Source organism: Bactrocera latifrons, unplaced genomic scaffold, assembly GCF_001853355.1.
Source record: "Bactrocera latifrons isolate USDA-ARS-PBARC rearing strain unplaced genomic scaffold, ASM185335v1 scaffold_279, whole genome shotgun sequence".
NCBI lineage: Eukaryota > Metazoa > Arthropoda > Insecta > Diptera > Tephritidae > Bactrocera > Bactrocera latifrons.
In genome coordinates this window covers 1-15,423 of record NW_017536396.1, presented here as the reverse complement: position 1 = coordinate 15,423, position 15,423 = coordinate 1, and the positions used below count along the sequence as shown (strand labels likewise).

At 35.2% G+C, this 15,423-nt stretch overlaps 2 protein-coding genes across 2 annotated transcripts; one reads left to right on the top strand and one right to left on the bottom strand.

The window, feature by feature from the left end:
* Positions 1–10,350: 10,350 nt before the first annotated feature.
* LOC108970035 (probable protein disulfide-isomerase A6) lies at positions 10,351–12,548 on the top strand. The gene is made up of 3 exons (XM_018935132.1): positions 10,351–10,658; positions 10,754–11,412; positions 11,690–12,548. Exons 1-3 carry the CDS (start codon positions 10,643–10,645, stop codon positions 12,329–12,331), a joined length of 1,317 nt encoding a protein of 438 aa, XP_018790677.1. The 5' UTR covers positions 10,351–10,642; the 3' UTR covers positions 12,332–12,548.
* A 1,592-nt stretch (positions 12,549–14,140) lies between these two features.
* LOC108970036 lies at positions 14,141–15,378 on the bottom strand. The gene is made up of 2 exons (XM_018935134.1): positions 15,200–15,378; positions 14,141–15,136 (listed from the first exon to the last, which is right to left on the bottom strand). The coding sequence occupies exons 1-2, from the start codon at positions 15,237–15,239 to the stop codon at positions 14,799–14,801; spliced, it is 378 nt and encodes a 125-aa protein (XP_018790679.1). The 5' UTR covers positions 15,240–15,378; the 3' UTR covers positions 14,141–14,798.
* Positions 15,379–15,423: the final 45 nt, after the last annotated feature.

Here is a 15,423-nt window from a genome sequence, read left to right as displayed (position 1 = left end):
ATTTCCAGACGATAAGGTAGGGCAGAATTTCTATAAACGTGATTACTACCAGAATTTGGACCTTATTGGAAAAAAACGTTAACTTCGGCTGCACCGAAGTTATAAAACCCTTCACTGGTAAATTTCTCATAGTATAAAAGGCTATATAAAAATATATTTATATTAGTTTAGATCGATTAGTTTGTATAGCAGCCATATGCTATAGTTGTCCAATCTGAAGAATTTGTTCGAAGACTGAAGCGATGCCTTTTACAATAATCTCTGCCTAATTTCGAGAAGATATCTTTTGAAATAAAAAGTTTTCTATCAAGTCCTTTTGATTTGGGTCGGTAAGTTTGTATGACAGCTTCCATATTTCACATAGTGGACCGATATCAACGGTTCTAGAGAAAACAGCGTTAGCAAAATTTCAGGTCGATATCTTAAAAACCTTGAAATTGAATAACGTATATACAGACGGGTATGAATATATCAACTCAGTGTTTCACGCCTATCATTATTATTAGAACAGGGCTGAGTCATAAAAAAAAGTTTATGAACAATTGAAAATTCAATAAAAATACCGCAAGACTTTTAAGTATATACTTTATAGGGTCTTCGACATTTTCTTCAGGGTATTACAAACTTTGTAGCAAACTTAATATAGCCTGTTGAGGGTTTAATGACCATATATTATATGTTAGAGACAAAAAGATAAGGGTTTTCTTTTGTTTCTTAATAAGACTCAGAAAGTATTTTATAAATCTTAAAAATCGTTTCTTGAAAGGTTTTCCCTTGACGTCCGTCAATAAACTTCACTCGAACTTCACTTCAGTTATCAAAAACACCTGATATGCACTTCTTACATTATTAAATATTATGAATCCTACGAGTACCTATAACTAGGTTTTCCAAATTTTTCAGTATAGTTTTAGGTGAACTATGTTATTTTTTATAAGAAGAAAATAATGGAATTCAGGTTCTCCTAGTAAAGATTTATCCAACAACGAAAAGTGGCTTGTTTACAAACAAGTAGAACGCAAAAGGTCATGTTCTAAAAAGTATGAGCTAGCTCTAAAAAACTCGAAGGCCAATAGTTACCAAACAAAGGTTACGTTATTAGTTTAGTGCGAGGGATATTTCATTTTAAGCCTTTACCAGGCAGTACCACGATTAATTCTGAAGTGTATTGTGATCAGCTGGACAATTTGAATGATGCACTTAGACAGAAGAAAACAGAATTGATCAATATAAAATTTGTAGTGCTCCGCCAGGATAATATTAGACTTCATACGAGTTTGACGACTCCCCAAACACTTTTGTAGCTTGAATAGGATGTGCTATGCCACTGACCATATTCTCCAGACTTGGCATCTTTGGACTATAACTAGTTCTTGACTCTAAAAAACTTTTTCGATAAGAGAAAAAACGATTAAGACTAGTTTTTTTCCTGTAGGGATCAAAAATTGTATGAACACGGAATCAATCACTTTCCTGAAACATAGCAAAAGGTATGGGAACAAAATGAAGAATATATACTTAAAAAATGTTTTACAAAATAAAAAAATTGTGTTAAAATTTCACCCAAAATAAAACGCAATTACTTAGTAAACATCCCTGACCCCCCGTCAGTATATTTAGTGAAAAATTTCATAGTACGATGACTCTCTTTACCAAATCTTCTACACTTTTACTTTAAGTTTCCCTTTGTTAATAAATAATAGATATACTTAGAATAATATGTTGAAGGTTTGACCTCTTAACTTTCCAGAGCTTCGAACATTAATGAAATTTATGTGCCTATTTTCAATATAAGCCAATCAAGATGGATAAAAGGTTGGTCTTAAAAACATGGCAAAAAAGCGCAGATCTGATCAAATATAAATAATTGTTCTAAGTTCCTTAAAGTGGACTGTAATTCTAAGCTCCGGAGCTCAGCTCATCGTCAAAGACTATTCCAAAAACGTAAACAATCAGCTGCACTCTTAAGTGACCAGATTCTGAATGAGTCGCTGAACAGTTACTTAAGAAGCTTTTGCTCAGTATCAATTGGTTCATTTGATCAAATTTAACTGGTTAATGACGATATCATCAAAAAATATATAACAGAGAATTTCAACATCCAACATGGATCGACTCAACCTATTTCAATCAATGTTTTGGGTATAAAGCGTGTCAATGTAAACTAAACTCGTTCTAAAAGAACTGAATCTATTGAAAAAAACGACGTTTGTAGAGTTCACAAAAGGGTTTGTTGACAACGTAGCTGTGTAAGTCGGTCAATAAATACTGGCGTGGTGTGCTTTATCATGAATTCACTACACAGGGTCGAACGGTCAATACTACTTAACCGTTTTGAATTCGACTTGTGAACAAAATATTCATGGATTTTGAAAATTTAATAATAATAGAGTGGCAGTCTATTTGAAGGCAAAAATAAATTAATATTTAAATTTGATATATAATAATTGAGCTAAGAAAGCAGGATTGGTTCCAAAATCAATCAATTGTTTCGAAAAACAGCGTCGCATTAAGGTCTGTTAAACAATGATAGCGACTACCAGTATGTCATGAAACGTATTATTGGCGATCAGTTGGATCTATGTTTACGACTCGGAAATAGACGATCAATCGGCCGAATATCATGGCAAAGGTGCTCACCAAAGCCGAAAAAACACGTCAAAGCCTGTCAGAAATCAAGGTTAGGTTGACAGTTTTCTTCGATTATCGAGGTGCGATGCATCGGAATTACTTCCTTTCTAGGAATTTAGATAAAAACTCTATTACTCGTCAGACACCTGTATGAGTCTCTTCTAATTCACATTGTCTAATTTCGAAATCATATTTTTTCTCGAAATTACCTATACGAAGACGAATTACATTTAACTCACATAAGCCGCAAAGCCAAATATCAATTTCTTCATAAATACACACATAAAATACCGTTAAAAATTCTTCCAACATTATGTTACCAGCATTGAAATCAGCGCAAAAACTCTAACTCCAAGCGCCCTAAACAAAAAGGCATTGCACACTAAAAAGGATAATGCGCTGAGTACTCACGCGAAGTGTTGCATAAATATAAAACCGAAAGCCAAAAAATAAATATTTTTATTTTATTATTATTGAATTATAATGCGTATCGAATGTCACACATAAATATTCAATGAGTAAACACCGAGCCGGGGCAAATAAAAAAGTGTGACTGCAAAGGCAAAGGGTCGAGTGGGGACCCACACAGAAGATACACACCGGAGTTAAAAAAAAAAACAGCAACACACTAGAAACAAAAAGGGTTAAAGTTCGCAATGCGAAATTCCAGCAAATGCAATACTAACAAAGAAGCTTCTGAAGTCCGACGTAGAAGGGGAATTATTATCAACGTGAGTATGATCCAGGCGAGTCAATGGTTTTGAAAAGTGCAAAAAGTCATTATTTCATCGTATTTGTTGACTTTACGTTTGGATTGCAAATATTTACTGCTATCACTCAAAAGCGGCATGTATATACATATGTATGTATGTATGTGTCCGTGTGTGGTTCACGTGAGTGCGCATAAAGAATCCTTTCACCATAAAAACGGGCACGTAAAAATGCCGCCTTTTAGCGTAAAATGTTGTCACGCAAATCAACAAGAGTTGCATGCACACCTACGCACGCACACATATGCACCCCCACATGTGAATGTGCCTGAGGGTTGGGTGGTGTATATCAATACCCAAAAGAGCATTTTTTTACCGCAGTGATAGCACTACCAGGGTACAGCAGCACCAGCAAAGGGTGAGTGGAGAAGAGGGTGTTTGATTTGAAGAAAAACATTCGATTTCCAAATGTGTGGTTTTGACTTTTTTTTCGAATTCACAACAACCAAAAATTTTCATACAAACATTACTGTTTGTACACAGAGCGTCAAATGAAAGTTAACATTAATATATAAATTTAAATCCTCTATATATACATCGTAAAGATGTTTATTTCCACCATTTAATATTAACTTAGAAATTCCTATTATAGGGCTACAAGGGCTAAATATACGTTTATTCATATTATACTCTTAAGAAATGAACTTCAGATAATCTTAGCTGATACAGAAATAAATTATTCAAAGAGATCTTATATAAGTCGTAAAGCAATATCTCCTTGTATACAAAAAAAAGAATCCAGTCTAATTCCACCCAGACAGGCAAGTGTTCGACACAACTTGAACTCATACTAAATCTGCCACCTATAGACACTGAAAACTGCGCAGCGACGGAACGATTACTGGCTGCAGAAGGATTCACGTATAGAACCTTCGTGCAAAGTCGGTGGGCAATGGCGGTTTGACAACACCACCTGCATAATCTCACTTTTCATCTGTGAAAGAGGGTTCAAAGTAAACCTAGAAGAAGATGGGTGGAATGAAGGTATGGCAACTACGCGTAACACTCTACATAGTTATACGGATGGCTCGAAAACAGACGATGGATTTGATGCGGGGTATACTGTCCATAGTTAGACATAAAGCAACCGTTTAAATTGCCGGGCCACTGCAGCATATTTCAAGATGAAGCCTTTGCTGTTGCAAAAGTAATTCCAGTGTCAACATCTACGTAAACAGCCAGCAGCAATCAAAGCAGTAACCTCGTATCGAATATCGGCAAGAAGTCTCTTGGGAAGCAGGGCAGGACCGTTTAGAGAAACAAACAATTTCACTTTTACTGCGTGAAAAGCCACAAAGGCATCGAGAGAAATGAAATAGTTGACAAGATTGCCAAGAATGATGTACAGCTAACACCCGAAATCGTGGTCAGCATTGGAAAACGCATGCGTTGTCTATACGACGATCTGGACTGAAGCAACACCGATGGAACGAGCTGTCTGGGTGAAAAACTTCAAAAGTCGTGTGTCAATAGGATCGAAAAAATTCCTATTGACAGTCGAAAGAAGAGACGTAGGAACATGATCGGAATACTAACTGGTCATTGTCACACACCCGCAGAATGAAGCAGACAGATTGAGAAGACAGCAGGAAATGCCTAGAGCAAGGCACCAGGGAAACAATGGAGCGCAGCTAGCTTCCGAACCTTCTCTTGTGCACTTGTCTCGCATCTGCAAGAATACTCTGTCATCATTTGACCAAATAGGAACAAAACGTGTCTCTACTATTATACCCAGAATATAGAAGTTTTGCATCTCATTTAAAAACCTGTGCTCTAGAAATATTTTAGGTAGACCTAGAAATCTGGATCCATGCGGTTTCCATATGAGCATCACTTCTTACATAGCCATTTACAGAACTTACTCCAGAGGCGAATCGCATTATTATCCTACTCTAAGTCTAATGGGTCTAAATAATCCGTATGTGGCATATAACACACTTTTCCTCTGCTTTCCAAAATCAAAAGTGTTTTTATCCATTCGTTTGGTCTTTATTCGTCGAGAGACGACTGAGTCCGAAGTACCACCTGTTGGCAAGAGTTATTCGGCGTTGTATTTCGACGCAGACGTTGTTGTTGCTATTAATTCTGATACCAACATAAATGAAATTATCTACGACATCGAAGTTGTAACTGCGAACAATGGCGTGAGAGTTGGAACACCATCGGTGTTTTCTAAAAACACTAAGCTTTTCGCTCTCCGAAATCTCCATAAAGCGAAATATTGAAGAAAGTGTTGGTTCATTTTTAGAAGCAAATCTCCTCGATATGGTACAATTAAAATATGGAAGTTTATATTTTCTGTAACAGCAACCACCTTAAAAGTCTCTTACAGTCGTATCCATGATATTATTCTTGAAATTTTCTCCAGCGCCTCAGAGTAACTTATCCGAATTTCTATAGGTTCAACACAGACTAATAAACTTATTCATTTCAGTCAAAAAAGTATCGATACAAGTTAAAATTATTTAAACATTTTAAGAGAAATTCAATCAAAAAAAGTTATCGAACTGCCAACCATCGACAAAATTAAGAAACCATCATACCAAGCTCTATACATATGCTTACTACAAAATACTTTAGTTTGAACTTTTATTTGACCCACAGGGTAAACAAACGGATATGCAGTGAATAATTTACATACATATATGTACTCATATGTGACGATATGCTTATACACTGTTCCCACATCAGATAATATTCTATTTTTGGCGAAGATGCTCATTGATGTGATTATTGCGATAAAAATGCTGGCACCAGGCAACACCTTAAGCCGAAATGTTTTCTTCTGATTTTTTATAAAAAAAAAAAGCATATGAACTCTCTCCCGTGTAATAGCTACTGATTTGCTGTTTTTTACACTTTGCCACCGTTTGTGTTTGCGCCCACGCGTGTGACATTTCGTTCACTTCCATTTCCGTTATCCATATTTCTGTTTCATTGAACTGTGTGCCTTTGTTTGCCAATCACGTGATACTTTATTTGCTATCTTTGCGTTATTTATATATACTATACATATACATATGTTCATATGAGTATATATGTACATATTTACATATATGAGTTCCAAATAAACATTTGTACATATGAGGGCTGATGCTCAGGGATTGAATATTCTTTCGACTTTATGACTGTAAAGTGGATTTGCTCTTATCGAAGCGTTATTTGTTATGACACATGACCTTTTTATTATCAGCGATTTCATTGTCTTCTCCTCCTTTCGCAATCGGTTTTTATTTGGCAGTGTCATTTATTGTGACATTTTTATGAGCTTTAGGGATTTTCCAACCTTAGAAAATTGAAAACATGAATACCTTGGCGGCTTTTAGAAATGATATACCTTATAAGATGACAATGCAAATTGATTTAGTCACTTTTGTCGATATATATAGTTCGTAAAATTATATTGATTCGATAAATAACTTCATCCATTTCTAATATTAAAAACAGAAAAAAACTGTAGCTTCAACATTTTTCCGTTAGTGGCATTATTCTATCATTGTAAAACTTTTCTGGTTTCTCGGCGAAAAGCTGCGACAAGTAATTTTCAGAGGCTTCTCTGGAATCTAAGTTTACTCCATTAAGAAAGCTCTGCATTGACTGAAACAAATGGTAGTGCGATTATACAAGGTCAGGGCTTAAAGGTGGATACATCAAAACTTCCCAACCTAGCTCTTCCAGTTTTTACCGAGTCATCAAAGCTGTGTGTGGTCGAGCGTTGTCCTGAAGGAAGGCGAAGCCCTACTGTTGATCAGTTCTGACTTAAATCAAAACTAAATCGCGCATTTTTCGACTTGCTTCAATCTCATCAATCTGCAAAGAATCGCAGATGTTAATTCGGTCCAATAAATTTTTCACACACAGTTCATGTGGTACCCAAACAACGCGCTTCTTTTTGTAGCCAGCCTTTTTCAAAACCATTTGATGATGAATGTTAAATTCCTTAGCGTTGGTTTTGGTCAATCTTTTTCATAATTTGATCGACGTTTTCCGCGATAGGATATCGAAATTTCCAAAACGGAAGCGAGGGAATCATTGTTGTGCTGCACGAACTAATACAGCATCATATCCGTAAACTTCTCCGTAGATTTTTTTTGTAATATTGCAAACAAAATTGTGAAAGGCTTTGGAGAAAGCGACATATAAGTGTACGGTTCTCATCCTAGCGAATATTCGACAACCAAAAATATAAAAAGTAAAGGCAATAAAGCACGATTTTAAGCTCAGTCGATGGCTCTCAATATTTTATTTGAACTTTAACTTTAATTACTAAAACTTAATAATGCAATAAATGCCGAGAGAACAAAGTAACAGCTTAGCCTTTGCCCAAACTCATATAGTCCCTCTAATTAATTTGCCTGTGGCGGCCAACTCTGGTCACCATGAGCCAATAATTCGCCGCTCATACCAAAGTCAAACGCTTTCTCACCTACGAATCCTTCTTAACTCTCCAACACTGTTACTGTTAGAATAGTCTTCATTTCCTTAGACCACGATAAATGTCTACGTGTGCCAAAAGCGCCAGGCACAAACGAATTTATGGTACTCTAAATTGCGGCTAACAACTGACCGAATGTGTGCGCTGCGGCTTTGATTTTGATTTATGTTTTCTCATAGACTTAACAGTGTAAATAAATTGCGAAACAAGGAAATCCGAGTGATTGCACGAAAAAAAGAAGCAAACGTTTAATTTCGCCTGTTAATGTGAGAATGAATACTTTCTGCGTATATTGGTACAATATTTAAAGATGTATGTGTGGATGAGAAGATTATACATGTGTATGCGTAAGTATGCGGGTGTTGATCTTTTTACTTTATATTAAAAAAGCGATTTGTGGTCAATTGGCAGGCATTTTTGGCGAATTTGTAATGAAGGATTTGTGGGTAATAACGAAAATTCGGCACAGAATTTAATAATCTTATTTTAATTGAACCGTTACCGTCCAGTTGCTGGTATGTACCGATGATATACCAATCATTGACTTCAACATCTGCACCGTTACATCTACTTTCTCCAGGTTGGACAAAGAAGCGTAACAAATGGGTATGAGAGCCAGACCTAATGTCATCAAATAAACAGTCGTCGCACTCGCGACTCGGCTCCCCCGTCACTGTTGACAGTCATCACTTCGAAGTCGTAGATATCGTCGTCTATCTTGGAACGAAGAAAAATGACAGTCTCGAATTTAAAACTCTGAATAATTCTTGAAAACAGGTGCTACTTCCCACTGAGTTGGCAATTGAGAAGTAAAGTCCTCTCTCAACGACCAAAGACCAAACTCTATAAGTCACTCATTATTCCTGTTATATGGAGCAGAGGCAGGGACCAGGGATAATGGGATGCCCAACTTATTCCAGTGTGAGAGCGCTTCAAAATAADYGTTTTTTATAACATTTTCCATTATGGCCAGATCKCACCAARTAMGAATWTTTGGACATTTTAAATTAAMATACCCAACATTTATTACGATTGCAAATTATTATATATTGGACTTTTAATATATGGCGAAACTACTTAATTCCTTTTGACCAAAAACAAGGAAGATTTGATGATTCGGAGCAGTGTTTGGAGTAATAAACCCGTGTTTTTGTAGGGGGAATCACTGTATCACCCTTGAAGGGAACTATGCTGATTTAAAAAAAATGCCAAAAAATGTGTTTTACAATGGTAGGCCGGGACTTTTCAATTGACCTGTTATAAAACATATTGAAGTAAAATGTAGCTCGAAAACTAAACAAGTCATCATTACATCCGAGCAGTATCCTTCCCATTGATCCGAAAAGTACCTAAAGAAAAGAAAAAAGAGATCGGATTTATTTCTAAACCCAGTCTTCTTGTAGTTCGATTGAATTGACCAGAGGCGACTTCCTCTTAACAACAAAAACGACCTCTGTCGACTCAAATTACTAAGATACTTTTTCACATTTGGAAACTAAGAGAAGCCGCGAGGTGCCAAATCTGGGGAATACGCTAAATGGAGTTCCAGTTTGAACAATGCGATAACGCGACTTTTTTCTCGTCGAATGGGACGAGAAATTTTCCTAATTTGAAAAGTAAACACAAATTCTCTAAATTTTCGTCGGGGGGTTAATTGATGAGATTCATTTTTTTTGTTTTTTTTTTTTTTGCTTTTGCATTTTTGTTGTATATTCATTTTTTTACTTTTGCGTTTTCTGCAATTCAACGTTGAATTAGCACCATAATTTGGCATAGGCTTGTGACCGTGAGTGACGATACAGATAAAAGAATATTTGAGTATAGTCCGAAAAAAATATGAGCAAGAGAACTTCAAAACTTCAAATCGACCAAGTTTTTGAATTCCTTGGAATTTTTAAGTCGGCGGAACGCGGTTAAGTTATTGACTCGCCTATAATTTACCAATTTTTTGATGAAAAGGCACAACTACGAATGAAATATAAAGAAAGTAATCGTTAAATTTGGCTTCTAATTACTTTTTCTATTCCCAAAAAATAAATAATACATATAATTCCTAATATTTTGTCATAAGTGTACTTTATGAATTAAAACCAGTGATTTTCCAACTCCGTTAACAGAAGTTTGATTGCCATTTGATATTTTAACAAAGACATACACCATTTGTCAAATATACATATGTACATAAATAGGCAAGGGTTAGCCAAGTAGCACACCACTTAGACGGAGTTCTAAAATGCGGTTCAAAGCGGTTAATATTCCATGTTTACCAATTTCCATCGTAAAATTGATCAGTAAAATTCAACATTGAAGACGATATCGAAATATTACAAAGGAAACGCTTAATTCTGCAAAAACTTTATTTTCTTCTCAAACTTATATAAATAAAATAAATAAATTTTTCTAAAGCCACATAATTTTAATTTTACTATCGAAATACGGCAGCACTGGCCATCGTTAAGTACTAATCATCAACCAATCAGAAACGCACAGATATTAAAGAAGAGAAATATTAAGAGCAGCAAAGATATTTAAGAAAATCCCTGTCGCTAGCGATTAATAAAAATCAGAAAGCAATAAGTAGTGAAAAAGAATCAGTGTCGAATGGTAATTTTAGCAAAAATTCATAAGAAAACTTGTGTTTTTACCCAACAAAAATAAGATAGTGTGACTAAAAAGAAGTCTTCCTTATAAATAGTGCTAAACAGAGCAACTTTGATAAAAAAAAAATATTTCGATTATTATTCGGCATCCGCTTAAGCGGTCTAGAAGAATCTGCACAACAACAAAATTTAATTTCTTAGATAAGATGAAATTAATACTATGTAAGTATGAACAACTAGTTTTTATTTGGCATCGAAATTGTATAATTTCCTTATACCAATGTGTTTCCAAAACGCATATGCTGTTATCTTTGCAGCTACACTTTTATTAGTCGGTTTAGCTACCATACCGCTGCCGGCATCCGCTTTGTATTCGCCAAGCGATGACGTGGTGGAATTAACGCCCTCTAACTTCGATCGTCTCGTCGTCGATGATGATGCCGTTTGGGTTGTTGAGTTCTTTGCACCATGGTGTGGTCACTGCAAATCCCTCGTACCAGAATATAAGAAGGCGGCCAAGGCTCTAAAGGGTGTAGTGAAAGTTGGTTCAGTGAATGCTGATGAACATCGTTCGCTAGGCGGTCAATATGGTGTTAAAGGTTTCCCAACCATTAAAATATTCGGCGCTAATAAGCATTCGCCCATTAGCTACAGCGGCCAACGCACAGCTAAAGCTATTGCGGAGGCGGCACTAGCTGAAGCCAAAAAGAAGGTGCAAGATGTTTTAGGTGGCGGCAGTAGTAGCAGCAGCAGCGGTAGCGGCAGTTCTGGTTCAGATGCCGTCATTGAATTGACTGATGACAACTTTGACAAACTGGTTTTGCAATCCGATGATGTGTGGTTAGTTGAATTCTTTGCACCATGGTGTGGTCATTGCCAGAAACTGGCACCTGAATGGGCTAAAGCTGCTAAGGAGCTGAAGGGCAAAGTTAAATTGGGCGCATTGGATGCCACAGCACACCAAAGCAAGGCTTCGGTAAGTAAAAAAAATTAAGATATTGCAAGTAGTTTATAACGAATTCGAAAGTTTGATTCTATGAAAAATTTTTTTACACATACATAAAAAATGTTTTTTGTTTTATTATTTTTAAGCAAAATTGATTCAGAAAAAAATAAGTAAGAGTTTATAACAAATTTTTGTAAAACATTAATTATCATAGCATGTTTATAGTATTTGAAAATAAGTGTTTAATTCGCACACACATTGCCAAAAATTCTATAAATATGTACATATATTTATCTGCCTCTCACAGGAGTATGGTATTCGCGGTTACCCCACAATTAAGTTCTTCCCAGCCGGTAAGAAGAGCAGCAGTGATGCTACAGAATATGATGGCGGTCGCTCTGCTTCCGATATTGTCAGCTGGGCGCTTGAAAAACACGTGGACAGCGCACCTGCACCAGAATTATACGAGATTTATGATGAAAACTCTTTCGAAAAAGCTTGTGAGGGTAAGCCACTATGCGTGGTCTCAGTGCTGCCACACATCCTGGACTGTGATGCCAAATGTCGGAACAAATTCCTCGATACATTGCGTGGATTGGGTGAAAAATACAAACAGAAATTGTGGGGATGGGCCTGGGCTGAAGGTGGCGCACAAAGCAGCTTAGAAGAATCGCTGGAAATCGGCGGTTTCGGTTATCCTGCCATGGCTGTAGTGAATTTCAAGAAAATGAAATTTTCGGTATTGAAAGGCTCCTTCTCCAAGGATGGCATCAATGAATTCCTCCGTGACATTTCCTATGGACGAGGACATACTGCCCCAGTGCGTGGTGCTAAGAAACCTGAAATTGTCACTGTGCAACCATGGGATGGCAAAGATGGTCAATTACCAGCTGAAGAAGAAATCGACTTGTCAGATATCGATTTGGATGACACCAAGGATGAGCTTTAAAGTATCTTTAGTTGAAATATTTAAACATCTGCATATTCATGTCAATATACACTAAGACTTACCGAAGAAATAGCAACGTTTTACCAGAAGAAAAAGTATTGAGAATGTAAAAAGACATTTGAGCGAATCACAGATAAAACCACCAAAAATAAGAAAACAAAAAAGAAAAAACAAATTTTTCAGTTCATGTTCAAACCTTTTTACACACTACTACCTACTTAATTAATCATTTATGTGTGACAGTGTTTTTAATTGCCAGGCATAAATAGATTCTTAAAATATGCGATTGCATTTACCTATTTACGTGTATAGTTATAACTACACATACCTATATATATGTGTAACAAGTGAGTATGTTGATAGTACTCGGATGTTATGTGTATTCCTTTGCATTATTTGAAATGTAACTTTTCCACAAAGTCTAATTTAGTTTTATAGTATATTTAAGACATCCCAGATATATAGCGGTAAAACTATTTTACTTAAATATATTTTAGAGCCAACATTAATCCAAAAAAAACTAATAGGTAAATAAAATTATAAATTAATATTTTTTCTATTTCGAATTTTTGTGCTCAACTTATTGAAGTAATTGCAAATGAATAAAGAAATCTACTATTTTAAAATCCTGCGTCTTTAAAATATTTTAGTTAAACTCGATATATGAGAGAACTGTCCAGGAGGTTACTTTTGTTTGAACTAACGGAATATTTTCCCAATAATAAAAAATGGTTTTCCAATGAAAAAAAAATATTTGACAGTTTCTCGTATTCCGAAGAGAATTCCTATAAAATATTTGGGTTTTGCGTACAATCGTCATTTTTCGAGACTACAAGCAAGAATTAAAAAAAAAAACTGATGACACCAGTCATTTCGATGTTCCCTGTTAATCAAAATGGAATTCCAGCACTTTCTGGAATTTTGTATTACTGATACTCTCCCACAAAATACGACATGGACAAATAGCATAGAGATACTACAACAGATGCAAGCGTTCACACTACAATCTTCATAACCCAAACGAAACCGTATTTATAACCGACCAAAACCTGTCTCGGCAGCATGGAAGTCAAAGCAGTAATTAACTAGTGTATATAAAAACATTCTGGATATTATAGATATATATTCATTATATTTTTTCATACCAAACCACTCCTTCCATGGAAACATTCATTTTATTTAAATGCAAAAGTATTTCAAGAAATGCAGCAACTTTTGACTTGATACATGCTGGATCAAGTTAATGATCAATAATAACGAAAGATGCTTATATAATTAGATTAATTCTCGCTATTCATGTATATTGAACTATAAAAATGTATATTTCCATAAAAAAAACTACAAACCGCGAGACAAATCTGCGCTTGAGATTTGCGACGCCACGTCATTACTCGCAGAACACAGACGTTGCTGATGAAAATGGAAACAACAAAAAAATTTTAGAAAACACATTTTTATTATAAAAGTTGGATAGTATGACAAAATGTATATTTATTTATATAAAATGTTTATGTAAAAAAGTTCTATAAAAATACGTATTCGCACACCTCTTTATAAACCAACTACATGCTACACTATAACTATGCTAGATTTTGTATATATCTAGATGTGTATATTTTTAAGTATATGGTAAAAATGCAAATGTATAAAAAGTGTCAAATAAATTGGCATGTCATTTGAGCTTTAAGTTTCCGCCCGACAAATTTTTTTTTTTGCTTATAAATGCAGAGAACTTACAACAAAAAGGGTGTGATGGTTGTATACTTTTGTTAGTAAAACTACTTATATAAACTTATGTGTATATTATTCGCTACTCCGATATAGGATGCTTAAAATATTTGATCTTGTGAGCACAGGATTTTGTGATAATTCGAGAACCGTTTTCAGGAAATTGTTAAATTTTTATTTGAGGGTATTCGGTTTATTATTTGGAAAATCATCTTAAAAATATAGAGATAAATTATGTAGTAATTTTTCGTTTCTGGTTTTAGTATTTTTAAGTACGCGTCTGAGTTACACACAACCTAGAAATGTCTTATTAACATCAATTTAAAAAGGCAAGAATATTCTATTTTTAAAAATACTTAAATGGAATCACGCTGCTGTATACGTGCACTTCAGCACTATTCAAACTGGCAGTAAATTATTTATGTACCACAAAAAATCTCAACAGATTAAACAAAGGGTAGTTTGAATTCTTATTCTAACTGGAGTTAATACAGTACTTTCTTGTCAGTATTACTTAAACACTCATTTAATATGTATGTAACCATACATAAAGTCAATTAGTTTTTTGTTACCAAACCTTAACCACATTTGGTTGTAAAAATTATTAAATTCATAAATGCTGAGTAGAAAAAATTTTGTAGTCTTTTTAGTTGCCTAAAATTCTTGGAAACGATTTCGCAACAGCGTTTCTTACATACTACTTAGTTATATGACGACCTCCCGCTACGTTGAGGTTGCCTCAGTGCTTTTGATCGACCGGAAAGTTTTCTATAGATTGTATTGAATGCGATGTGGCTGAAGTTATGGTCGATGACGCATCCATATAACTATATTTTTTCTCCTCGCGACACAAAAACGGATAACATAGTATGCCATAGTAGAATATCAAACAAGCCATAATAATGAAGAATATTATTGCGATTACACCGAAAGTAGAATAACTAGAGTTTTTGTCTAAATATTCTTTCGGTGTTTGTGGTGGTTCTGTGGTAGGTGGTGGCGCTGGTTGATAGCCTCCATAATAACCACCCCGTCCTGACGTGTGACCCGCATGCAGCGTTGAAAATTGGCAGGTAGCTGCGGGCAATTATATGCGAGTTTATTTCAGGTATAACATAGCAAATTAATTTCTATACTTACCAATTATGAGTAAAGCAATTACAAAAGCGTTTCTACACATTTTTTTTTTTTTTGCACTGATTAAATTTAATGCTAATCTCGAATACACTTGTTGATATTCTCCGAATGGACAAATTAGTAATTTTACAAATCCCCTTGTCTGCTTATTTGTTACTATTGCCGATGGTGCTGCTTCTTCGTTCAAGGCAAACGCGTTTGTGGCGACGTTGCCAATTGGGAAATAT

Bases quoted from the DNA above. Each gene is read 5' to 3' on its own strand.
- LOC108970035 (XM_018935132.1), top strand. The intron at 11,413-11,689 runs GTAAGTAAAAAA...TGCCTCTCACAG, and splicing joins CACACCAAAGCAAGGCTTCG to GAGTATGGTATTCGCGGTTA.
- LOC108970036 (XM_018935134.1), bottom strand. From the start codon at position 15,239: ATGTGTAGAAACGCTTTTGTAATTGCTTTACTCATAATTG. The intron at 15,137-15,199 runs GTAAGTATAGAA...AATTGCCCGCAG, and splicing joins AATTGCTTTACTCATAATTG to CTACCTGCCAATTTTCAACG.